We start from the raw sequence: 26,238 nt of genomic DNA, 5'->3' as shown, positions 1-26,238 counted from the left end.
ATACCTATATCAACTTTTATAAACAAAGCAAAGCATTAATTTAGAAACTAAGGATTTATATAGAAGTGAAGATGAAAATATTTCTTTACATAGCTTATATTTTTGAAGTATGAATTTAGAAAGAATAATGATTATGTCAGAAAGCAGCATTTTTTAAAAAGGTGAGATATGAACCAAACAGGAAGATGGGAAGGTAAAGAAGAAAAAGTTTTCTCCTGGATACCCAGTAGATAAAACTCTTCCAAACTTAAGGTGTTAGTCATTACTGGAACAATTCTATTAAAAGAAAACACTATCCTTACCAAATTTTATGTCACAGTAAAAAACAGCATGCTACAAAGCACTTTTGGATCGCAGCAAGCATTTTGAAATAAGAGGTAAATTTAGAATTTCTTCCCAGCAGGATTTCTTACTTACTGTGCACGCCTCTGTTAGAATTCACTGCTCACCTCAGTATCATGTCTTTATCCTCGTGTGCCCTCTCCATCCCCAGACCTCTAGCTCCTTGGTTTCCACTGTGGGTTGTGGGTTGCACTTAGTTTAAATACTTTGCATAAACGCTGCCTAAGTCAATCACATTTTTATATTTTTTAACATACATATTTAAAAACTGAATATGTAAACCCCAAGAAATTAGAAGATGGAAAGATGAATGATGTATACCAATGAGTGGTTTTTATCTGAGCAGCCATGGGTGTTACAGTAGGGGTATACTTCAACTCTTATTAGGACTCAGATGACTATTAATTTTGAGGATCACTTTGAAGTTCTTATATTATATGACTTTTGAATAAAACATGGCAGACTTTGGAGTTACATTTAAACTGAAGAAGGAAGAAACTCTGAGAGGACATTGAATTAGGTTATATAGAGGACACCCTGATATAGTCACACTCTCAGGAAGAAAATTGGAGAAATGGATTGTGAGTAGCCAGTTTTCAAAGTTTTTAATAGAGAGCTGTGGATCATGCCTGGTGTTAACACTGTCATGCTAACTCCAGTTACCAAACACATTCTGTTACTGCTACATAATGACCCTGATGCTTTGTTGATTTCCCTGCAGCTAGAGGACTGTGTTCTCAGCTGTGCTGGGGAAATTAAGTATTTTCAAATTTCACCACTGGTGAAATCAAGGAACTGCACTGTGTGGGAGTGTGGTATAATCAACCACCCAGAAACTGAGTTTCTTAAAGGTCAACTATCATTTCAGGTGAAAATGCCTTATCTCACTAGCCTCCCACCTACGTGTCAACAAGCAATGGCTACGCAGGAGCTGCCTTTGTTCTGTTTCCACTTAAGTATTTAAACGGGTCTCTCTCTGTCTAAATAGAACAATGTTTTAGGAGTATAAATAAGACCTCACAGGGTTATTTTTTGGTTGTTTTGGTTTTTTGTTTTTGTTTCTTAATGTAGCTAAAATGAGTCATGTTTTCCTGGTACTGATGTTTAGTGCGGCCCCATTCCTTAACTCTTCACACGTCAGTTACTTCTTCAATCTGTTATTGTCAAAAGATGAGCGCACACTATTTTTAAGCTTTGTATGAGAAATTGCAAACTTTTGGCAGAATATTTTGCCTGTTCTTTTCCAAAGTTGATTACAATTGCTGAAGTTGGCTTCTGAGTATTATTATTATTTAGTTATTGCTAAGTAAGGCCTTCTGTTTAAATACAGAAATATTGCTGGGCAGTGGTGGCACACGCCTTTAATCCTAGCACTTTGGAGTCATAGGCAGGCAGATCTCTGAGCGTTCAAGGCCAGCCTGGTCTACAAGAGTTAGTTCCAGGACAGGTTCCAAAGCTACAGAGAAACACTGTCTCAAAAAAAAAAAGAATAATAAATAAATGAATACAGAAATATTAATGTTAGTTCTGGATGTTTAATTCAGGCTCCATTTCATCAGTTTTCTATCCCATTTTTAAGTTGTTAGTTCCTGATGAATAATAATATTGTAATGTTCATTCTCTATAATGCAGATTTTGTATGTCTATATCATTCACATATATTATCTACAGTTGGAAATTCATTTTCTTAAAGTATCTAAAATGTTTAACTCTAGTGTTCTTATTCAGAATCTTTTTAGTTTCTTTTTTCCTCAAAAGTTAGACAAATTTTGAGAAGCTATAAATTAAGCAAGCATATTTCCACTGTCAATATTCAAACTGTTCTTAATCTCCTCATAGTAAGCACACTGTAGAGAACCTCAAGTTCAGCTGAGGTCAGTAATTTAATATGCTCAGAGGTGATTCACCCTCACTTTTTATCTCTTCCTATATCACTGGTTTCACTTCATTTCCCCCTCAGAATTCTCTCGCTCTTGTCCATCACATTTTGCTCTGTTATAGCCAGCCTTATCTTACCCAATCTGCATAATTCAGCAACATCCTACTTGTCACACTGCTTTCAGTTACAAATCTTCCAGCATATTTATTCTCAAGCTTTTGATCCTCCTCGAAGGATTCATATCTGGGCAAAAGACCAAAAGGCAGTGTTTGCCCCATTCCATCTTTCTGTTTTCAAAGCTTTGTTTCCTGTTGCTCTTTCCCTCAAACCTTATCCTGTCAGATACTCAATCTTTTCCTCGCAGGTTCTGAATTACACAGATACACTATGCCTATATGTAAATAGAGTATGCACTTCTATTTCCTAGTCCTCCAGACCTGAACAATTACAAAGAAACTATATTAATTACAACACTGCTCGGCTGGCTGATAGCTCAGATGTTTTTCTAGCTTGCTCTTACAACTTATATTAATACATTTCTATTAATCTGTGTATTGCCATGGGGATGTGACTTACAGGTAAGTTTTTGGCATCATTATTCTTCAGCTTCTACATGGCATCTCCTTGACTCCACCTACTCTCTCTCTTTATCTTTTTGTGTTCCCCACCTGGCTTTACTTTGCTAAGACATTGGTCAAAACAGCTTTTTTTCATTAACCAATAAAAGCAACATATATACAAGGATATCCCATATCATTTCCCTTTTTCTATCTAAATAAAAAGGAAGTTTTAAACTTTAAAATAGTAAAATTACTTATAAAAAATTATCAAGCAAGAATTAGAGTTGAAATACTTAGACTATTTGTATTAGGCAAAATTAAAGATAATACACTATCATCTATCTTATCTTTGTGAATCTAAAGTTCTGTATATAATTTATCTTTTACAATAGCTAAGGAAAGCTACAAATATAATTATTTGTCTTGAACTCCAACAAGGAACCCACACTAATATAATATTGCATAAGAAAACAGGAAATGCAATATAAGTAACTTACAGAGTTCAAGAATTGACACAGACATCTCGCTACCTGGACAGTCACCCAAAGTTTGTTTTTAACATTGGGACATCCATCTTCAGCCTATAGGCTCATAATATCTGGGAGACTTTAAAGTAAGCCAGTAAATTTGAAGATCTGTTCTAACTTGTACTAGAAAAGTTCAACAGTTGCTTTCTTCTGTGTGCTGTAGGATGTCTGGCAGTTTCTTCTGTGAAGTAAGAATTCAGACGTACCATCCTGTGTAGAAAGGAGGCTGCTTGTTCATTTCCTAGCTTCCCAGACTCCCGAAATAATCCCAAAGAAACCATAGTATTTAAATCACTGCTTGGCCAATCACATAAGTGTATTGCTAGCTAGCTCTTCCATCTAGTATTAACCCATTTCCAATATTTTATATTTTACCACAAGGCTTGTGGCCTACCAGCAAGTTTCCAGCATGTCTGTCTCTGGCTGCTGCTCCATGGCTTCCCCCACTCGGCCTCCTTTCTCACAGCATATAGCCTCGCTTTCCCCACATAGTTCTGTTCTGCCCTGCCATAGGCTCAAAACAGTTCTTTATTAATCAATGGTAATAATGGCATACAGAGTGGAATCCCAGATCACCTCCCCATTTCTGTTTAAATAAAAAAGGTTTTAACTCTAACATAGTAAAATTACATATAATAAAACAGGTATCAAGCAAGATATAATATTACCTAAGTAAACAGGAGGTGCATTGTAAGCAACTTCCAAAATTCTAAAACTGACAGAGACATTTCACTGCCTGGACAGTCACCCTAAGTTCTTCTGTATTGTTGAGATATCCATCTTATCTACATTCTACAGGCCCATTGTATATGGCAAACATATCCATGAAGCTGGAGATTTCAAAGACAGTCCCACTTATATTGGAAGTTTGTCAGTCACTTTTTTTTCTGTGCCTTGCAGAATGTCTGGCAGACTCTTTCAGGAAGTAGGAACCCCGAAGGATGGTCTTACCTTTAGGAAAGTTTAACAGCCATTTTTCTGTGGGACCTACATGTCCAGTTCACACACCATATCATCAAGAAGTACATGAAAGAGCAGTTTCTTGACCAAATTGCAAACAAACAACATGAGAAACCTTTTTGATTCCCATCATGTACCTGAAGTAATTTCACTGTCATGAAAAGGCCTAAGTTCTTAAATATTTTAAATGCCATATTCTGTAGTCTTTGAAAGATTTGAAGACTGCCTGTCCATCTGAAATACATCTCTGTACATCTAGAAAATATAACTAACATGACTAAAGCTTGACTATTATAAATGATTATCTGTTAACATATATTTCTTAATTATGACATATTTATTTATTTATTTTAGATTTTTCGAGACAGGGTTTCTCCGTAGTTTTTTTTTTTTTTTCCGTTGTTTTTTGGTTCCTGTCCTGGAACCAGCTCTTGTAGCCCAGGCTGGCCTCGAACTCACAGAGATCCACCTGCCTCTGCCTCCCGAGTGTTGGGATTAAAGATGTGCGCCACCACCGCCAGGCTTATTTATTACATTTTTAAATGAGCTGCACAAATGCAGTACCTTAATAAAGAACAGAAATAGATATATAACAAAAGTGACCTAAAATTTGTATTAATAAACCAAGATTCATACCAAAGCAAATTTCTATGGCATATTCCCCTTTAAATGTAGACAAACATTTAGTGACAATATTTGAGAATATGGACATAGTTCTTCCCACACTGCTTCCTACTATTTGTTAAGAAATGTAATTTTTGGGGATGTCCATGGCAACCTTTCAAATTTCAAATTTGCTCTATTTTGTGAAAAAAAATAAATTATTCTATTTAAATATATGTGTTTCCTTAGATTACTTTAGACTTACCTGAACAAAATGCTTGTCTGTATATTTCTTATTATACATAGATGACTCCTGCAAACTGACTTGTGAAAATGGAGGGAGGTGCATCTTAAATGAGAAGGGGGATCTGAGGTGTCTCTGCTGGCCCAGTTACTCAGGAGGACGATGTGAAGTCAACCACTGCAGCAATTACTGTCAGAATGGAGGGACCTGCATACCATCTTCTCTAGGTAAATTCTTGACCGTATGATGTATGCAAATCATGTGTGCAAATCACTTGCCTTTTCCTAGTGTGTGAAATGTATGAGTTAAATAAAGCTTGATAATTTTGATGTAGCAAAAATCATCATGAATTAAATTTAAAAATGATTCAACAAAATCAAAGACATTTATTCATTCCATCAAAGTCAGTTTGCAAAATTAGTAATAGTAATTGACACTAAGCATATTGCTTAACAAAGATCAAAATAATTAGTATTACCAGTGCCTTTTAATTTTCATGTTAAGGTCACATAATTACATACACATATAACAATCTTTAAAAATAAAATAATTCCATATAGAATTTGAATACATATTTCATTTGAGTTAATTTTCTCCTTCCCCTTTTATTGCATGATATCTCCTTGTGTTCTTTGCTCCAGTTTAGATTGATATTTGTGTATACACTTTCTTTACAGGTGGATATCCAGTTTTATGGCACACTTTATTAGATAGGTTATCTTATTTAGTGCACAAGTTGTTGGCATTTTAATAAATTTTAGTTTTACATGGCAGCATTGGTGTATCATGGGATTTTGAATATTTTCCATTGATCTACATGTGTGTTTCTGTGAAAGGACCACATTGCTTTTATCACCATAACTGTTTATCTTAACTTGAGGTCAGATAATGTATCTGTATTTGTGTGTGTGTGTGTGTGTGTGTGTGTGTGTGTGGTATACTCATGCGTTTCTGTGAGTGTTATCATTTCTACCTGTAGGTGTTAGAGCTCAACCAAGTATACTTTTCTCTGTTTTATTCCTTGAAACAGGGTCCCTTTACTGATCACAGCTTATCTTTCAGGCTATACTAGCTGTCAGTAAGGCTCCATAATCTACCTGTCTCCACTTTTTCAGTGCTGGTTTTATAGGCACACACTGCCATGCCATGTATTTATTTGTGATGGCTGAAGATCCAAACATGGGTCTTCTTGCTTGAACAAAACCTCTTGGGACCTCTTGCTTGCAATTTATTTGTTAGGCTTTGTTCCCAGCTCCATGGCTCTGAACTTTTCTTTATTGGAAGGATTTTATTTACTAATTTAATTCTTTGCTATTATGGGTCCGATTGGATTGGTTATATATTCTCATACATTCTTTACACATATATGTTTAGAAATTTTCCAGTTTCTACTAATACATCAAGTCTGTTTTAATATCATGCTTTAAAATATTCAATTCTAATATTATGTATTTTGTTGGAGTATGTTTTGACAATTCAACTTTTGGTAATAGTTTTATAAATTGAGACCCTTTTTTTCTCTTGTTCAATCTATTTTCGTTTTCAGAGAACCAAATTATCATTGATTAATTCTATTTATTAATGTTTTAATCTTTACTTATTTATTTTATGCCAGCGTTTTTATGATTTGTTTCTGCCTGCAAAAATCAATATTTTTATTCTTTTTATATAGTCTTACTTTTCTAGATATTTAATGTGCACCGTTAGCTTATTTATTTCATTTCTCTTTGACTTTTTAAATGTAACTTGCAACTCTCAGCTCTTCTTATAATTGCCTAAGCCGTGTCTCAGAAACTCTGATCTTTTGTGCTCTTCATTTTGACTCTAGGAACATCTTAATTTGTCATTAATTTCTTCAATGACTAATCCTTTTTATTGATTTTATTGAGTTCTACATTTTTCTCTGCACCCCTTTCTTCTTATCCCCTCTCCTTCAACCTTCTCCCATGGTCCCCATGCTCTCAATTTACTTAGGACATCTTGTTTGTTTCTACTACCCATGTAGATTATATCCGTGTATGTCTCTCTTAGGGCCCTCATTATTGTCTAGGTTTTTGGGAAACTCTTAACTCAAAAGCATATTGTTCAGTCTCTAAGCATTTATAAATATTTTAAAGTTTATATTTATATAAATATATATATATATATGTAATATAAATATATATAAATGTGTATATATACATATATATTGAGTTTTTATTTGTGTTCCATGAAATCTGATAACATTGTGAAAATTATTTCATTTATGTTTTGTCTCTTAATTTGCTTGTATGTTTGTTCATATATTAAATCTTGTTTGCTGATCTATAATAGTCAGTTTTAGAGGCTATTCTGAGAGTTAGTGAGAAGAATGTATGTTCTCATCATTAGGGTTGAGTACCGTGGATAATGTTAGTAATAGTTGATCCATGACTTAGTTTACCTATGTGGTTCCTTCATTGATTTTTAAGTTGAAGAACCTATCTACAGATGAGATTGAGGGTTACAAAGACTAATGATTATTGTTCTTGAACCTATGCAGTATTTTATTTATTTGAGTATTTGCTTCATGAAATTGTTCCAGAGTGCATAAATATTTACAGTAATTGCATCCTCTTGATGAATGTTCTTTTTCTTAGCCTTTACATTCTGCTTTCTTTCTTCTGATTAGTTTTAGTATGAAGTGTAAGAATTGCTATATTAGCTTGTTTGTAGCTTATCTTTGGTAGTCTGACTTTCATTCTGCCTTTGATAATTTTGGGATATATTTCCCAGATGTATATCTTGTTAGAAACATACACATACCAAACAGATAGTTGTATAATACTTTTAAATTAGTTTTTACCTTTTAATTGAGGAATTAGGGCCGTTTGTATTGAGTATTAAAATTGAGATATATTTGTTATTGCTTATGATTCTATAGTTTGATGTTCTATTTGGTTAGTTGTAGCTGTTTATTTCTCCTCAAAGTAATTTAAGATTTTATTTAATTTTTTTGCTATATTGGACATACTTGGTTTATATCCCGTTCTCCTTTTTTTCCTTGTTTATGTGGACTGCATTTTATCCATCATAATACTGCCATCCTTCTGTGCATCCTAATCAGTAATTTCTCATCAGCGTTGGATGTGTTGTCATACTTGTACTTTTAACCTGTACTTTTCTTGAAGTCATCATATTTCAATAGGTTTTTTTCTAGGTATAATAATTTGGTTGCAAATTATCTGATTTCGAAACACGGTATTTATTATCGTGTACTTTTTTTTCTTTTGGATTGCTGGTGAAGACACATTTTATTTTGTGTTTCTCACTCTGTATGGTAGATGATATTTTTCTCTTACAGCTTTTAGTGCCATTTCTTTGCTTTGTGTTGCTGACATCTAGATGTTCTCTGCTCATGTCTATTTGGGTATGATTCCCCATTTGAGCATCTAATTCTTTCTCTAGAACTGGGAGATTCTTGACTATATTTTAACTGAAAATTTTGCCTAATGAATAAATTTCATATCAGTTCCCTTTTTTAACTATGAATTCTTATGTTTGATCTCTTGAGTATACTTCTGACCTCTTAAAAGTGTGTATTACATTCATTGCTTTTTCTTATATGTATAATGCTGTTTCACACTTAGGCTTTATTTCTGGCAATTGTTCCTCAGTTTTTTTATGCCTTTTGATGACAAAAGTGTCAATTTCAAGATTTTTCTGTTATCCCAAATTGAGTCTCACACGAGGTTTGTAGATGGCAGTACTAGGGTCATTTTTGTAGCTATGCTGTGTTCTGTCTTGAGTGGAGTGACAGGGTTCTATTTTTTGTCATCACTTGCTTTGATGTTTCTGAGAGTGGAGTTCAGAAAGTATTATAACCTAGTAATAGTCATTTTGAGATGTGCCTACTTTCTTCCACTTTATGGGCTCCCTTTGTAATCCCACTTCCCCTGCTCAGATTCCCCGTCTTTCTCTTGTCCCTCTCATCGCTGCTGCACACTGAATTGTTCAGACCTGAGTGCACTATTGTCATGCTGCTCCATGCTGCTCCATGCTACTGAAAAGCTGCTGCATTTTGAGAATTTGAAAGTATATGGATTTTTTTCACTATACAAATAATGTCCTTAGAAATCAAAATCAATTGTTATTTACAATTAGATTCTTCTTAACTGAAAATAAACTACAACGGAACATTTCTTTGAATGTATTTAGCAATCTAAAACTACAACTTGTTGTGTTACGAGTGGCGGGCTACGTCCCCATACCCGGTCGCCCACAGGGTTAGCTTTACCAGAAATAATTACACAGAAACTGTATTCTTTTAAACACCACTTGGCCATTATATCTAGCCTTTTCTCGGCTAACTCTCACACCTGGACTAGCCCGTTTCTAATAATCTGTTTAGCCCACGAGCTGGCTTACCAGGAATGATCTTAACCTGCATCTGCCTGGAGTGGGAGAATCATGGCGACTCACTGACTCAGCTTCTTTCTCCCAGCATTCTGTTCTGTCTACTCCTCCCACCTATGTTTTAACCTATGAGGGCCAAGCAGTTTCTTTATTGCTTAACCAATGAAATCAACAGGTTGATATATGACATTCCCACATCAACAACTGTTCTGTAGGAATTGTAAAATCTATGACAGTATAATTTTCAAATATGAGAATACAGTTAACATGTTAGGATATACTCGATATTGTCACTAATTTATAAAATAAACTTGTTTACAAAACTGTTTACTAGTTGTAAGTAAATATATTTTTACCTATGAATATTATATTTACAAAATGTTGGTGTTATCAATTGAGAAATCTGATTATCTGCACAAATGTAAACTTTTGAAGCAAATTCTAATGGTTAATTCATGCATTTTTCTTTATTGATTTATTTACAGTAATTCCTTCCTGTGTTTCCTATGTAGACAGTATATAAGTAGGGTTTGGGTCAAACTTAAATACGATATGACAGTTTTATATAACAATAATAATTAAAGAGAGGAAATATCAGTAATCAAAGGAACATATCTGAGAGTTATTGAAGTTTTTATGTAGGATGCATTTTTCTCATTCCTTAATTTTTCTAAAATATCTATCACTTTAATGAAATATATGACCTATACTCATGTAGTGAAATACTTCAAAATTAAATATTTTTAATTTATTAAATCAAAAAGGATATACTTGTAATAGGAAGAGTAGGTTGCTTGTCCTCCCAGCCATCTGGCTAGCTTACACCCAAAATAACCACAAAGAAATTGCATTAATTAAATCACTGCCTGGCCCATTATCTCTAGCCACTTATTGGCTACCTCTCACATCTTGATTTAACCCATTTTTAATAATCTGTATATCACCACAAGGTCATGGCTTACCGGGAAAGATTCTAAGGTTCTCAGGCAGGAGAACCGTGGAGTCCCCCACTCTGCTCTTCTTATCAGCATTCAGTTCTTTCTACTCTGCCTACCTAAGTTCTGTCCTACCAACTATGCCAAGGCAGTTTTTTATTCAACCAACGAAAGCAACACATAAACAGAAAGACCTCCTACACCATATATTAGTTTGTTTCTATGATCTGTTCATAGGATGATGAGTTTAGGATAAAACTTGTCTTGAAAAATAAATGGAAATTAGGATAAGGCATAATATTAGTCAATTATTCTTTCATATGAAAACAGAGGATAGTCTATGAAACTCTTCACCTACTATTGGTATCTCATAAGATATTTATGGAATTAGCTGTTCTATTTGCACTTAGTATTATTTTCAAGACTATTTGTTCCTTAAGGTAGAATTTTTATTGCTTAGTTACCTCCATATTTTCACAGGTGTGTCTGTTAGTTAGATATGTAGCATTACACGAAAGTCAACCAGGGTATGGACAAAATTGATTTAGTGGAATAAAGCAAAAGGATTTATAAATTTAGATAAAATCCAAATACTTCTAATACTGAAATTAGTTTTTAGGCTTGCAGAGCTTAAAACTGAATAAAATGTAACAGGGCTTATTAAAAACAACCAAAATGAATGTGAATATTAAGCAATTAAAATGAAAAGGACTCTAGAGAGGAGAATGCTAGAAAATAGAATCTGTGAAGGCAGAAATGAGAAAATCGAGGAGAGTGTTAAGTGAGGAGGGTTATGACATTAACACAAAAGAGACGGGGGTAAGATAAATAGCAACATTGGGGTACTTGAGAAAGCCATGAGAAATGTGCAATCTTAGAAGCTTTAGTTTAATTGGACTCACTCGGCACAGGGAATAGTGGTCTCCAAAAAGCCATATTCTAGCGAACAAAAATCACAGCTTCGAGTTGTTGGTTGTGGGAGTCCTAGAGAACCTCAGTATGATGCAAGTTCTTGTAATTGCTCTTGGTTGCCTGTCAGATAGTACTCCATGGGATATGAAGGTTTGTTTTTATCAAAAAGAAATCTTTTCTTCAAGGGAAGAAAAGGTAATTTTTCAGAAAATAACTGAATTAGAATCTAAGTGTTGTGCGGCTTTTGGTACCTGGAGACAGCTTGGACACCTGCTCTTATTTTAAAACATCCATGGTATATAAGAAAGCTCCAAAAACAATTTTTTCCTTCTCCGAGTGGCTTTCATGGAGGGATTACTCTGCGCATGTGTGGATCCCCGCTTCTTTCAAATCCGTGTCATTTGCTTCTTTCATTATTTTAAGCATATTTATTTAATATTCACGGCTACAGGAAATGTGTTTGATATAATTCACTTCCCTTCAATCCGTCTGCTCCTCCCTCCCGTCGCTTTTCTTTCACAACTTCTTGTCATGTGCTCTCCGAGTCTTTGAACTGCTGCCTGGACATACCTGGGTGTGGGATCATCTACAGGAGAGTGGGTAGCCTCAGAGAACTTGCATCCCTGAAGGAAACTAGTCCCTCTTGAAGCAGTCATCAGATATGAATGGATTCTCATATGGGTCAGACCTGCTGAAATCCATGCTGGGAATTTGATTAGCTTAACCTTGTAGGTATGAATAGAAATCTTAGACATGTGGTCGCAGTTGTGGGTTCATATGTGCAATCACAGTTTTCATAGCTGACAAATGCTATTTCATGAGAAAGACATACTCTCCTTTACTTGGTGTGTCTTCTATAACCATCTGAGTCTTGACAGGAGGATTGTGACTTCAATGTCCCATTTAAAACTGAACACTCCACAGTCTCTTATTGACTGCATGTTGATCAGTTATGGTTCTCCCTGTTAATCACTATCTACTGCCAAAACAAAAAGCTTCTCTGTTTAGAGTTGAGAGATGAACTTATTTATAGAAATAAAGAAAAGAACTCAGGGGACAGCTTATTACTTTGCACATTTAACAGCAACAAAAAAAAAAAAAAAAAAAAAAAAAACAAAAACTCCACTAGAGCCTATAACCTAGGCTCTAACGTTTTGGTCCAGTTACTGATATCAGACCTGGGTTCCATCTTGAGTGGAGTGGGTATAAATTGAATCAGAAAGTGGCTGATTGTTTCCATAACTTCATGCCACTATTGTCATTTTTTTTTAGCATGAATATCTCTTGCCAGGTCAGTTGTCATTTTTTTTTTCCATGTTCACAGCTGGGTAATACTATTGAAGATTCCATAGGCCTCATAGTATACGTAGTTTTTTTTTCTTCACTTTGAAGGCTAACCAGTATAAATTAAGCTTCAAAGTCAGTAACCACTGCATTTCTCCTTGCCAAATATCTCAAACATATGGGGGCTACAGCAATATGGCTTGCTCTCAAGTTCTCAAGGGAAACCAGGAGAAATGGCTATAGCCTGTAACGTTTGGGGAAATGCTGTCTAGAAGACCAAAAATCTAGACCATTAAATAAAAATTCACTATCTTTAGTATTTGTATTGGATTTCTTATGTTCCCTATTGCTCTAATGCGCGGTAGCTTTTGTACCTTGTCCACTGCTGCTCTGAGGCGGTGTCTCAGTTGCATTGCTCTTGGCAAGAGTTATTTCTTTTTAAGCCATGTATGAACTCATGTAAAACAATGAAATAATTCATTTTCTGGCATACTTTTGTTTTCTGTAGTTGCCATACTGGGACCTCATCAGTTTCTTCACTTAACACCTCGATTTGTTTTCTTTTTCTGTCTTTATTTTCACACTAATTTGCCAGATGAAATATTTTCTTTTCATATCAACAATCAATAGAGAATGAAAAGTTTGCTACCACTGTAAAGAAACCTTCTGCTATTATTCAGTAAATCATTTTTGGAAACAAAAAATCATTAACTGGCTCACCTATAATAATATATAGCCCGCATCCCTCTTTTTGAGCATTGATAGACATTCATCTACCACCAGACAGCATTTATAAATAATTTATTTTAAAGTGGTGCTATTCACTATAAAAATAAGTATGAGATTTTTTTTTAATCTGGACTGAATTTCCAGTATTCTTTTAGTGTTTTTATATGATGGAGCATCCTTTCAATTTACTTAAAACATTGTAGAAGTTTATTCATTCTGTAAAATTTTGTTCCTTCCAATCGCTTCTTTAAATATAGGCTACTAACTTGAGAGTTTACTTCTGGAAGCAACTTACTCTTTCAGCAGCCACTAACCTCCTCTGACAGCTTCTCTCTAAAGGTAGAATTTGTAAAATTCCATATTCATACTGAAATCCACTGATCTTGTCATCATACTGCCCTTGATCCAGGAGCACATTGTTGAGAACTCCTAGATGCGTTTTCCTGGAAATTCTACCATACAGAAAGAAAAAAAAAAAACATGAAAACTATGTGCCACCCTTTGAATAGAATCAATTACAGTATAAAAAACAGTTGGATCATTATCATATTGAAAGCCTCACTAAGCCTTATTTCATATACTTCTCAGGGAATTTTATTTTGCCCCGAGATTATCAATGATGAAGGCTCCGATGGTACGACGTCCTTTATGCTGTCAGATGAGTGGTTGTGAGCCCTGCTTGAGCCCGGTGACTGACTCCTTGTTGCCATTTACACTTGTGTGTTCATATCCATGTGTTTTCTACAGATTCTTTCCTTCTCACTCTGTCTGCCGCTGCAGTTCATGCTTAGTGACAGACAGACCAGGCAGAGACTTACTACTTCTTTATGCAACATGGAAAGCATACAGGAATGTTTGCTATGATGATAAATTATTTTCCAACAAAAGAATGAGGGAAAATATGCAAAGCTGATCCAGGAAATGTTCTGCTATTGATACTCACATTAAACTGCTAAATCATTCATTTACTAGGCTACCAGTAATTTGTTTAACAAGTGAAAAATATCAAGTTTAGATAAATTATAACCCAGTGGATACGTATGTCCCAGTGGATGCATAACGTTTAGTACTAAACATTAGGATGTTTATTTGAGTTAATTAAAATACTTTTTAAATAGATGTAACCATTATACATGATATTTCTCTTTTAAAGTCATTAAAACATCTTCCTGAAGCATGTGTCTGCTGATCCTTATTGCACAGTCAGCAGTAGTGGAGCATTTGAACAAATTATGATTATTTGAATTTTATAACAAAAATAACATATCTAACATTACATGAGTTGAGAAAAAATAATTGAAAAAATTAGATACACATGAGAAAAAAGAACAGTGTACAAGTACAGTTAATTCATAAACATTCCATGATCTGACCCAGCTGAATGTCAGATATGTTCAGTTTATGCTTCCTTGGATATACAGGCTGATTGAAATTGAAAAGCTCTTGGTATAATAAAGTCACAGTACAAACTATAGACAGACCTTTCCCGGGAACTTGGTGTCCTACTTTTTATCTACTGACAGCATGCTTTTGTTTGTTTTGTTCCAATAGGAAGACCCACCTGTATCTGTGCCCTGGGCTTTACTGGGCCCAACTGTGGCAAGCCAGTGTGTGAAGATTCTTGTCACAATGGCGGGAGCTGTGTGGTGACTGCAGGGAACCAGCCTTACTGCCACTGCCATGCAGACTACACTGGAGACAGATGCCAGTACTGTAAGTTAAGTGTCCCCCTTCAGCTTGCCAGTAGCATGTTTTGATGTTTGCATTAAGTACTACCACAGTTCACACCTGGGCTCTCTGCTCTTTTCCTTTTAGCCACACACTATATTTTTCCGGTTCATACTCCTGTTACTTAAGCTTCAATTAGTTTTACATTTTCTCTCTTCTTTTCTAAGAGATATTTTTGTTTTCTTTCCCAGCTTAAGTTCAAAGGTCCGTTATTATCACCATTCCCATTTTTGCATACTGAACTCCCTACTTCTTGCTTCTCCTCGTAACCTGTAAGGATCTTCATCCTTTCACACCCACCCACCCCCACCTCTCTATGGTGGCACAAAGGGCTGCAGTTAGAGAAAATCCAGAGGTGCTCCTGCTGGTCTCATCATCAGCTGCCTGGGCAGGACCATAATCCTTTCTCCAGCTTTCTAGACGTTTCTCTCTCTAGCCAGGTCTCTCTGCAAAAGACAAACCCCAAACTTCCCTTGTCAGCATCTGTTGGTCACAACTTATTCCCCCATGTTTATCTTCTCTTTTATCTGGTAGCAGCATTCTTTCAAAATATCTTTGTTGTCATATTCCTCTGTCTCTGTTTCTCCATTGATTTCACTTCTTCCAAGTTTCTGTCTTGAACTGTAGAAACAGCTCTTAGGAGACTCAAGTTGATGATTTTGCTATGTCCAGTGGTCAAGTCTCAATTCCTGTTTTGCAATAGCTTTTACGAATTTCTTGACCTCTTTTTCTAAAGACACATTCTTCCCTCATCTTCATAAGCACAATTTTGTCTCTTCCCATTTATATTTTTTGTTGCATCTTTGCTTATGAAGATAGTCCAGTTAACTATGTCTTTCTTGGTTGCTGAGGGTAAAATGCTTAACTCCAGTGCAAACACTCTTCTGACTGAAAGTACTACCCTCATCTCCACTTTCTCTATTTCCAAATATTAATGATTCCTATTCAGCTTCTCACAATTCACAATAAACCCAATGACTTCTCAAATAATGTTTTTAAGGCATCATTTTTTCTATTCTGAGTATATCATATTTAAATATTTTTGAATGTTTCATGTTTCATATGTACAAATAAATTTGGCAATGAATATCTAGATGACTTTACATAACTTCTCTGCAGAGTGTTCTTTTTTTTTTCTTTCTTTTTTGGTTTTTCGAGAAAGGGTTTCTCTGTAGCTTTGGAACCTATCCTAGAACTGGCTGTTGTAGACCAGGCTGGCCTCAAACACAGAGATCAACCTGCCTCTGTCTCCAGAGTGCTAGATTTAAAGGCGTGTGCCACCATTATCCAGCAATCTGAAGGGTTTTCACAGCACATAAATGACTCTAAATCTATATTTCTGGATGAATCCTTACTCTAAGTTTCAGGCCTTGTTTTCAAGTTTTTGGGACAACTAATATTATCTCTCAGGTAACCTAACATTCCTCATCTTGAATTCTCACACTATCTTTCCTTTGTTCCTTTAGCAAGGAACATTCATTATTCAGTCCAAAACCCTGAAATCTTTGTTGACACCTCAGAGACTTTCATATCCTTTCTTTATCTTTAAAGCACACCCAGAATGTGGGCCCTGCTTACTGATTCTATTCTCACTCAACCATTCAAACTGCTAGAACCAGTCTTTTTATTGTATTACTAAACAATATTCTTACTTCCTCCCTTTGCCACTGGTGTATATTATCAAATGACAGTCACATTGGTATATTTTATGTAAGACAAAATTTCATTTTATTTTAAACACATTCATTGAAATTTTTCTATCTACATGTACTCAGATAATTGTTTTTCTCATGTTCATTCTATGATTCTCTTTGTTTTATGGAGTAAACAAAGGCAGAGCATTGCTTTTGTCCCACAGCTTCTGGGTTCCAAATAATCACACAAATGTATATATTAATTACAGAATGTTTGGCGAATAACTCAGGCTTAATACTAACTAGCTCCTACCATCAATAAACCCGTTTCTGCTAATCTACATTTGGTCGCGTGGTTTTGTGAGTTTTCCTGTTCTCTGGCACATCTTGTTTCCCTGGTAATTCACTCACATCTCTGACTCTCCCCTTTCTCCCTCCCTGTATCTCCATTTGACTTTTCAGCCTGGCTTTATTCTGCCTTGCTATAGGCCAAAATAGCTTTATGATTAACCAATGGGGGTAATACATATTCACTGTGTACAAACAGATCATCCCACAGCACTAAAATGTACTAGGTATTATTATTTTTTAATAATGATTTCAAGAGTACAGCACCAATGCAGCGCACAGAGTCTTTTGGGTGGCACTCGTGTATATATTTAAGTTAGAGGCACGATCAGAACCAGACAGACAATCAGCTTTGAGGACTCAACCCTTAGATTTACTTAATGTTCACCAAAGCATACCTCACGTCTCTGGCCAAGGACGGAGGCACAGAACCAAGCTGCCTCAGCTACTTTACTTGACATAATTATCCTGCCTCATGCGTTACAGTGGGACCGTATCTGCAGCAGTAGAGAAATGGTTAATATTTGCTCTCCGTTCCCTTTCTAAAAGTTCCTTTCTTCTCCTATATAGATGTCACTACACTAGGCCTACTGTCACGTAACTGTTGTATGTCCCAGGACAGCAATCACACGAAAGTATAATCCAATTATGCTCACGTAATCTCATCCACATTCTTACTACCCCATCCCTCTCCCATCAAACACAGCAGAGGATGCAGTGTAACTGCTTCCTCTGAAGGCACTAATTTCCTTTTTCTTTTTTTCTCAACAATTCTTAAAATCTGTAATGACTTCCATCTTCTGTCTCTCACAAGGTGCCGAGTGTATAACTCCCTTCTTAATCTCGTAGGGCCACAGCCATGGCTGTCCTCCGTCTAAATGCAACTTCTCTGCCATTGAGCCTATGTTTAGTCCTTGCTAGTGAGCTCTTTAAATGATTCACTTCCTCTTTAGTTTAAACTGACATCTGCCTCTTTCAACTCTGTTTTTTTTTTGTGTGTGTGTCTCTTTTCTTTGTTCACTCTGTTATTTTGTTTATTGTATCTTTTTCAGGTGTGAAGCTTTTTTGAAATTCAGCCTTGCAGCAACAGCTGATAAACAAACACATAAATAATTTTACAGATAGCATATCTAAATGAAAATGGACTGAAAAAGTTAATTAAAAGACAATCAACATATTACATGAAAAATATCTGTTCTATATGTTCTATATGTGGTTAATCCTAGTTGTTATGTATGTGTGTATGGTGTTCTTGTTATTTTGTTTTAAAGTATCTTGTATATTCCAAACTGACCCAAACTCTTATATTTAATCAAGAATAACCTTGAAGGTGTTATAGGATGTTAATTCTCCATGCTATTTTCAGACTGCTCAGACTATAGGCATGTCCCAAAACACTCCATTTGAGTTCAGTTTTTAAAGTCTTTTCTTCATTCATTACCTTGTATCAATTGATGCATTATACTTTATAAGATTTTTTTTTAGTTTTAAATCAAATAAATTCTTGATTCTCTTTGAACTGCCTTAAAAATGCTATATAGCCATCTATACAGATTTTTGCATTCTTCCAAAGAACAAATTCAGTTAGCCTGCATCTTAATTGACAACTTAATAGAATCACAGTGTGTGGCAGCCCGCTGCTTTACCAGGCTGTGTTATGATTTTATCCATACTATTAGCAGTCAGAGTGCTTCCCGCCTTTTACTGCAAAACACTTATTTAAATTAACCAATTAATCCTCAGACAGAGGTTAAATAAGTTGCCCAGGGTCCTGAAGCAGGCAGAATTAGACCCCAGGAGTTGTTGATCAAGATGTCAGCTAACATCCCTGAGAACATTGATGCTGTTCGCGGGCTTTGCCATTAAAATGACAAACTCAGCATCCAAGGAATTGTAATAGATTCGGAACCCATCAGTGTGAGTCAGCAAAGTTCAGTGGACCCAGCGTTTTGTCAAAAGTGTCTCTGGCATATACAACACTCCCACCAGTAAATGGAGGAATGACAGAATGGCTCATTATGGAACCTAATTATAGGCTATTTGTGGGAGGTAAAACATCACTTCTTAGTTGTGCTGAGTTAAAATGTCTCACACCTTCAGCAGCAAGGTACATTTCAGAGGACTGAATGCAAATTAATTTTACCAGTCATAATTTAGGGAAAATATAAAGTAACAAAGCTAAAATGTAATGTTATTTAAGTTCTTTGCTTAAGAATAAATAGAGCTGAATTTTCATATATGTCTAGAGCCAGGATTCCCGCTATCAATCCAAGCAAATAAGCATAGCATTGTGCATGTAAATCAAGCTGTCATTTGTGAAGTCAACACTATCTGAGCTTGTTTTTAACTAAAAGACAGTAACAGTAGGGCAGAGCAGTCCATTATGCCTGCTACTCTCGATGACATTCGAAGACCATGTGCATGGCTCCTTCCGACGCATTATCAGGGCAGACATAAAGAGCTGTGTCTCTGAGGCTGAAACAGTCGCTCAACTTTTAAAGGCTAAGGTTTCCAAGCAAAAGAAGTTTAGATTGCAGCATTGAAAGACCCCAAAATAAGGCAAAGTTATAATATCTTTGATGTTAGAAGGATATTTTTAAAGTAATTTTTGAGCAGTGCCTGAGCTGTGGACATGAGTCTGTTGTGTTGCTGTAATCAGTTTATGTTTAGCACTGGTCTTCAATGAATTATTTGCTGTAGGCAGCTGATAAGTTCACATGGTGCCTCCCTAATGTTGGACTGTGTGAACAGTTATGTCAGCTACTTCCTACCGCCAGCTAAGAATCTGTTGTTCAGGAAAGGAAATAAGATGCCATGGAAGAGTTTCATGAAGTGTGTGGCTGTGTTAACCTTATTCACAAGATCCCAAGATCCATTGTAAAGCTTACTTCCCACAAGTGATATCTGTTGGGGGGGGGACTGAAGCGAAGGTCGTCAGATGAAAGGGAACATGAAGGACAGCATATGAGGAAGAAAGGAGGTGAAGTCGTGTGGAGGACTGTGGGGAACTGACATTTGCAGAGTGTTTGGTGAAGTAATCACACCCTTACATGCCAAGGCATTAAGAGACATGAAACATATGTCAGTGCCCATAGTACCTTTGAGATGAATGCATATTTTCCAAGTCTCCAAACTTAGATTCAGAGATTTTTTTCCCTTATATTCTTTGTTAGAGTGTGTAAGATCTGAAAATTGTATGACTCCCAAATCAGGCCACACAGTGGCATATAGTAACTTGGTCTTCCAAATTTCTACTTTGTAAAAAACAAAATAGGATTTTTAAAACTGAGTTATAAAGCTGAAAGCAAGCCTATTTAGAGAAAGACCTAAAATAAGCAGGAAAAATAAAAGAATATTTTTCAGCTCTTCCTTACTATTAAAGACAAATGGAAACTGAGGCCATAACTGGAACACTATTGAGACAGGAAGTGGAATGGCCCTACCGTCATGAAGAACTTCCATGTCTGTCACATTTTGAGGTTTTTCACAGCAGTCAGAGTTGCAGTGGTGTAAGTTCTTGAGCACAGTCTACCTGGTATCTTGAAATCCTTTTTCTCTTGAGGAGAAGAAAGCAGCACCTTCATGCTCTGGATTCAGTCTGCATTAGCAAGCATGTTCCTGGTGTTCTCTTTCTAACTTTAAAACATGGCCATTGCTTCTGTGGCAATCCCTCCTCCAGCTGTCTATGCCCTTTCTTCTTTACTTGGGTTTTCACTATGCTCTTGGTTGGCTGTCTAATTCTGTGCCCTGTTTTTCTAGCTTTCCATTGTCCTGGGACCTTGGTACCTCTGTTTTGCACTTTTCAATTGTATTGTCACCATTCATATTTTTGATTGCCCCATTAGAAGTGACATCTAATCTTGATAGAGGGTCAGTGGCTGGAACCTGAATGAGTGTGCACAGAGATGGTGTCTCTAACTTTTATGAAAAGGAAAAGATCAGGTCCCTAGGAAAAACCTGTGAGTTTGTACACAGACGGTTTCTTCAGTGATAATGAGCATGCTCAGAGCTGGTGCCCGGAACATCTGTAGCTATGTTTAGAACACCACTAAAGCTAATATTACTGTGTCTAGCCTGCTGCGAGCAGATATTTTCTGTGTTCTTGTAAAATTTCACTTCAAGGAAGAGCAAGGTTCTAAGAAAATTTTCCATACGAGATCTTTAAGATTCACATGTTTCCTAAAGAGGTGATTGCTGTCTGCATTGCTGTCTGCCACTTTTCACAGTGAAATCCACAAAAGTAAATACTGCATTACTTCAGGTCAGTAGTTCTCAACATCCTAACCCTATTGCCTTTTAATCTAGTTCCCCCATATTGCAATGGCCCCCTAACATTAAATTATTTCCACTGCTACTGTAAGTTTGTTACTGCTATGAAACATAATGTAAATATTTGATGTGCGACACTTGTGAAAGAATCCTTCAACCTCACTCTCCACCCCACCTCTACTGCATAGGGTTCATGACCCACATCTTGGGAACCATTGCCCTGAGTGTTCTTGTGTGTGACGTTTGTGAAAGAATGAACTGACATGGCCACTTCAGAAGAGAGTTATGCATAATTCTTAAAAATCAAATGTTTTGTGAGAAATTTATTTTACAAATTAAATATCAGAACAAACCCATGGACCAAAACCCATGGACATCCCACAGACCGTATGCTCTGATTTTTTTTATTTTGAAAGAAAAAATATTGTAGGCAGGAGGTACTGGTGCACATCTTTAATCCCAGTAATCGGGAGGCAGCAGGTAGATCTATGAGAGCTTGAGGCCAGCCTCGTCTACAAGAGTTACTTCCAGGACAGGTTCCAAAGCTACAGAGAAACCCTGTCTTGAAAAACAAAAGCAAAAACAAAAAAAAAAATGTAAAGCACTAAGATAAATTAAATGAAAGGTTATAAATATTTATATTATTTTTAGTTAATCATAATAAAGAACAATGACAGAAGGGTCAGCTAATGGAACTATAGTCCATTATACTTTTATATTTGATCATTTAAAAGATTCTCATGGTTAAAAAATAGTTAAATATGATTGAGATTAATAGAAAGACTAAAACCATGTGAACATTTTAGTATAATGTTGTTTACCCATTAAGAACATAAAAATAAAAAGAAAATATTTCAGTATGTATTTACATAAAGTAATTTAATTAAACAACAGGCAACTACTTCCAAAATAGAATAAGTTGTATGTGAGTTAAGACACATACTTTAATTATTAGAAGCAATTTATTCAATTAGTATATAATAAAAACCCATGGAAGGCTGAGTATAACACAGAAGGCAGAGTTTTGTCTAGAATATGAAAGGCATGTCTATCATCTAAGCACTCAGGGAGCAGAAACAGGAGGATCAACAACTTAAGGCCATCCTTAGATATAGCCAATTCAAGACCAGTTTGTAGTACATGAAACTGATGGAGGAAGGTCATTGGTTAATTAAATAAAGAAGCTGCTTGCCCTGATAGGTTAAAACATAAGTGGGTGGAGTAAACAGAGCAGAATGCTGGGAGGAAGAGGAAGTGAGGTAAGATGCCTTAGACAGAGACTTGACAGCTCTGCTGTCTGGAGCAGAGACACTATGCTCCCCTCTCCAGGGCGGACATGAGAGCTCTGCTCTCTGAGACACACGTGATGAAGCTCCGACCCAGGATGGACATAGGCTAGAATCCTCCCGGTAAGACCGGTGCTCACTAAGACCGGTGCTCACAGATTATTAGAGATGGGTTGATCGGGATATCAGAATTAGCCAGTAAGGGCTAGAGCTAAAGGACCAAGCAGTGTTTAAATGAATACAATTTGTGTGTTGTTATTTCGGGGCATAAGCTAGCCAAGCGGCTGGGGTGCTGGGGACTCAGCCCCGCCGCTCCTATTACAACATGAAATGTGTCTTAACCAACCAAAGTTGCATGGGTTATCATAAATGTCGAGACAATGACATACTTTCATATTCAGACTTTCAAAAGAAAGAGCTTTCTGTAAGTGGGCATTCAAAGAGAATACCTCTTTCATATTAAAGTGAGGCAAATACTCCAATACTACTATTCAAATCATACATTAAAAATTAATATACAATCAGAATTAAATTTGCATGACAATGTTTGGAAGTTTGCTAAAATTTTATAGAATTATCAAATTATGATAGCATAATTGTGAGTTACCTATTGTGTCTGTGTGTGCATGTGTATGTATATTCGTATGTATGTGTTTGTATGGGGAGTGCACGTGCACAGAGACTAGATGTAAACTTCAGGAGCCAGTCCCCTTTTGTTCCCCAGTTGTCATCTATGTTTGGTTGTAGTTTTAGAAACTGTGTCGTTTACTGCCCTGAGACTCATAGGCCAGTCTGGATTGCTTTTGAGTCCTGGAGATCTGCCTGACATCTCTTCTCCAGTGCTGAGTTTATAAGTATGAAATGTCTCCTTTTCACGTGGGTGCTACACATCAAAGAAACATTCTACCCATCATGTTTTTTCTCTAGCCCTTCCAGCAAATCTTTGTCTCTCTTCCATATATTTTACACTTGTAATTTTAGCAGTATTATCAAATAATTCCAAGAATCTGTATCTGAATACTCTCTTTTGGTTGTTTCCCCATTTAAAATCTTTTACAGTTTCATATACAAGGATCTGTAATCCTTTTCAACTCATCCACTCACTCTCCCACCACGCCTTTTCAACAAGCTCAGCTACTACGTTTTCATCTTCTTTTTCAGTGTGATCCACTGATTTAATTGAAGTTGCTCTCAGGAACATGGCAGAATATTATTTGCCAGAGCAATAGAAGCTCATCAATTACACTATCTCTGAGAAATTCAGGCTTCTGAGTGCAGACATTTTCTTCTCTGGAATGTTCACTTGGTGTTTGAACACTAACCTCATCGACTCTCTTTATGCTTCACCTTCACGTGAGAGGGCTCCCTCTCATAGTTTCGTGCCATATTAACACCAGTACAGATGTTAATTCTCATTTCCAACAAACGATAATGTTCTCGAAAAGCTACATGAGACAATGAAATACAGACTAGCCCCACTTGGATGAAGGGTGAATGACATCCGCCACAGAAATAGCATAGCCTTCTCAATAATGTATATTGATAAAAACTGGGCATTCATTCTTCAGAGAAACCCATATTTCAAAATCTCTGCTGGTAATTAGTAGAAGCAGTGATTCCAACCAAATCTAGGCTTGGGATTAAATAAACTATGTGTACTCACAAGCAATTATCTGCCAAAGGAATTGGGTATTTGCAAACAACACAGGACATAAATCCTGTGAGGCACAGGAACACATTAAACAAAAATATTTACCTAAGTCTTTTTTGACAAAAAAAAATTGTTTCAGCAAAATCCCATGATTTATATGTTTCTTTCAAAATAAAATAATATTTTAAAATCAAATTTGAACCAAACACAATATGTCAACTAACAAGCTTAGAAAATAGGTTTTGTACCATAAACCTTCAAATAATTTAAACAGAAGCAAAATAGAATACCTTTATCAAAACTAACATCATAATCTTCATGTTTATCTCTTAGAGTTATAATGACAGTTATTGGGGACCTCTGAGTGCCAGCCTCAGTATCTCTTTCAGGGTTCCAAAGAAGACTTACAGCAAACATGGCACTTAGATCTGAGGACAAAATAAACTCTCCACTACATACTTTCTGGCATTAGTTTCTTTCTTCTTCTATTCTGAAATTTCCAGTTTATATTTAAATGCAAAGCAAAAGCAATTCTCTGAGCTTGGATGTCTGTTTGTCTTTGAAGGTCCCAAATGTGATCTGTATGAAGACTCCTTTCCTGACTTCATGTTCTGATATAGTTGAAGGGAGAGGTGATATCTAATTTATCTCAAGGAACAGAACAGGGATATGACTGTGGGGACAGAGGTTTCTGGCCACATGACCAAATTTCCCACTGGAGGCTCTGCAGAGTGTTGGGAGTTGACCCAATATACCAGTACATGGGAAAGAATTGTGTCCGATAATCCCTACTCTGCTGAATCTTTCACGAAAGGAGAGTGCTCATGGTTTCAGAAGAGATCTACTATAAAAATGACTGATATACAAAAGATGTAGGCAGCACCTTGCAAATCTGAATTTATCTCCATCAGAATGCATTCCGTTTGGTGGGTCAGCCTTCTGCTCTCTCAACTGAAATCTCACTGCATGATTCCTGACAGTAAACTAAGAGTCGTAGAATATATACCAGAACATACATTGATAAGTACCAAGCTGCTCAAAGTTTTATATTAAAGATAGTAATTAAAATAATTTTATATAAGAATGGAAAAAATTGAAGTCAGTATGACATACTCAAATGAATTTCCCAAATTTTCAGCTCATAGTTTGAATTTTAGTGTTTTATGCCATAGAAAGGAATTCCCTCCTTTTATTCTATTGTTATATAATGAGCAAAATAATGAATACAACAGAAACAGCAACTAATTAAAAATTGCATTGAAGTTACCTCTAATGAATACAAAAGTATATCACTATAACTATAAAAGTATGTATTTAAAATATACAAAAATATACAACACATAATAAAACAATTAAAACATCAAAGTTAAATAAGAAATAATACCAGAAATGGTCAATAATATTTTCATGTTATTGGTGCTTAAAACAATACCTGAAGACAGCCCCACCTGTTGTGGACCATTTCATGGGATCACATGCATTCCAGGTATGAGATTTTAAGAATAGAAAGCCATTAGTGCACTGATTCTGACCCTATGGGTCACAACCACATTGGGGGTCAAGCAACCCTTTTATAAAGGATGCATATCAGATACCTTGTATATCAGCTATTTACATTACAAGCTATAACAATAGTAAAATTACAGATATGATGTAGCAATGAAAATAATTTTATGGTTGGGTTCATCATGACATGAGGGACTGACGATATTAAAAGGATCACAGAATTAGGAAGGTTGAGAACCATTTCACTAGTGCAAGGATCAGAGGGCTGAACATAAATTCTGAGAAAAACCTTAATGTTATGAAGTCTTCTTGTGCAGATATCCACTATAAACAGCTCAAGTTTTTGATGATGCTGTCTTCTTTCCAGTGTGTGTTTTCTGGCTTTTTGTCAAATATGAGGTGTACCTAATTTCACTGAACACCCTTTTTGTCTATATCTATCTGTCTGTCTGTCTGTCTGTCTGTCT

The 26,238-nt window shown here is 35.9% G+C and overlaps 1 protein-coding gene across 1 annotated transcript in view; it reads left to right on the top strand.

Annotated features, from left to right (window-relative positions):
• Lrp1b (LDL receptor related protein 1B) overlaps positions 1-26,238 on the top strand; it is a 1,800,012-nt gene that overhangs the window by 1,732,761 nt on the left and 41,013 nt on the right. Inside the window, exons 83-84 of the mRNA XM_026778709.1 lie at positions 5,178-5,342; positions 14,901-15,062. Of these exons, the coding sequence (XP_026634510.1) occupies positions 5,178-5,342; positions 14,901-15,062 (327 nt within the window). The remainder of the gene's footprint in view (positions 1-5,177; positions 5,343-14,900; positions 15,063-26,238) is intronic.

This window comes from Microtus ochrogaster, chromosome 4, assembly GCF_000317375.1.
Source record: "Microtus ochrogaster isolate Prairie Vole_2 chromosome 4, MicOch1.0, whole genome shotgun sequence".
Classification (NCBI taxonomy): domain Eukaryota; kingdom Metazoa; phylum Chordata; class Mammalia; order Rodentia; family Cricetidae; genus Microtus; species Microtus ochrogaster.
The sequence above is the reverse complement of the archived record's forward strand: the minus strand, read 5'-3'. Positions and strand labels throughout refer to the sequence as shown.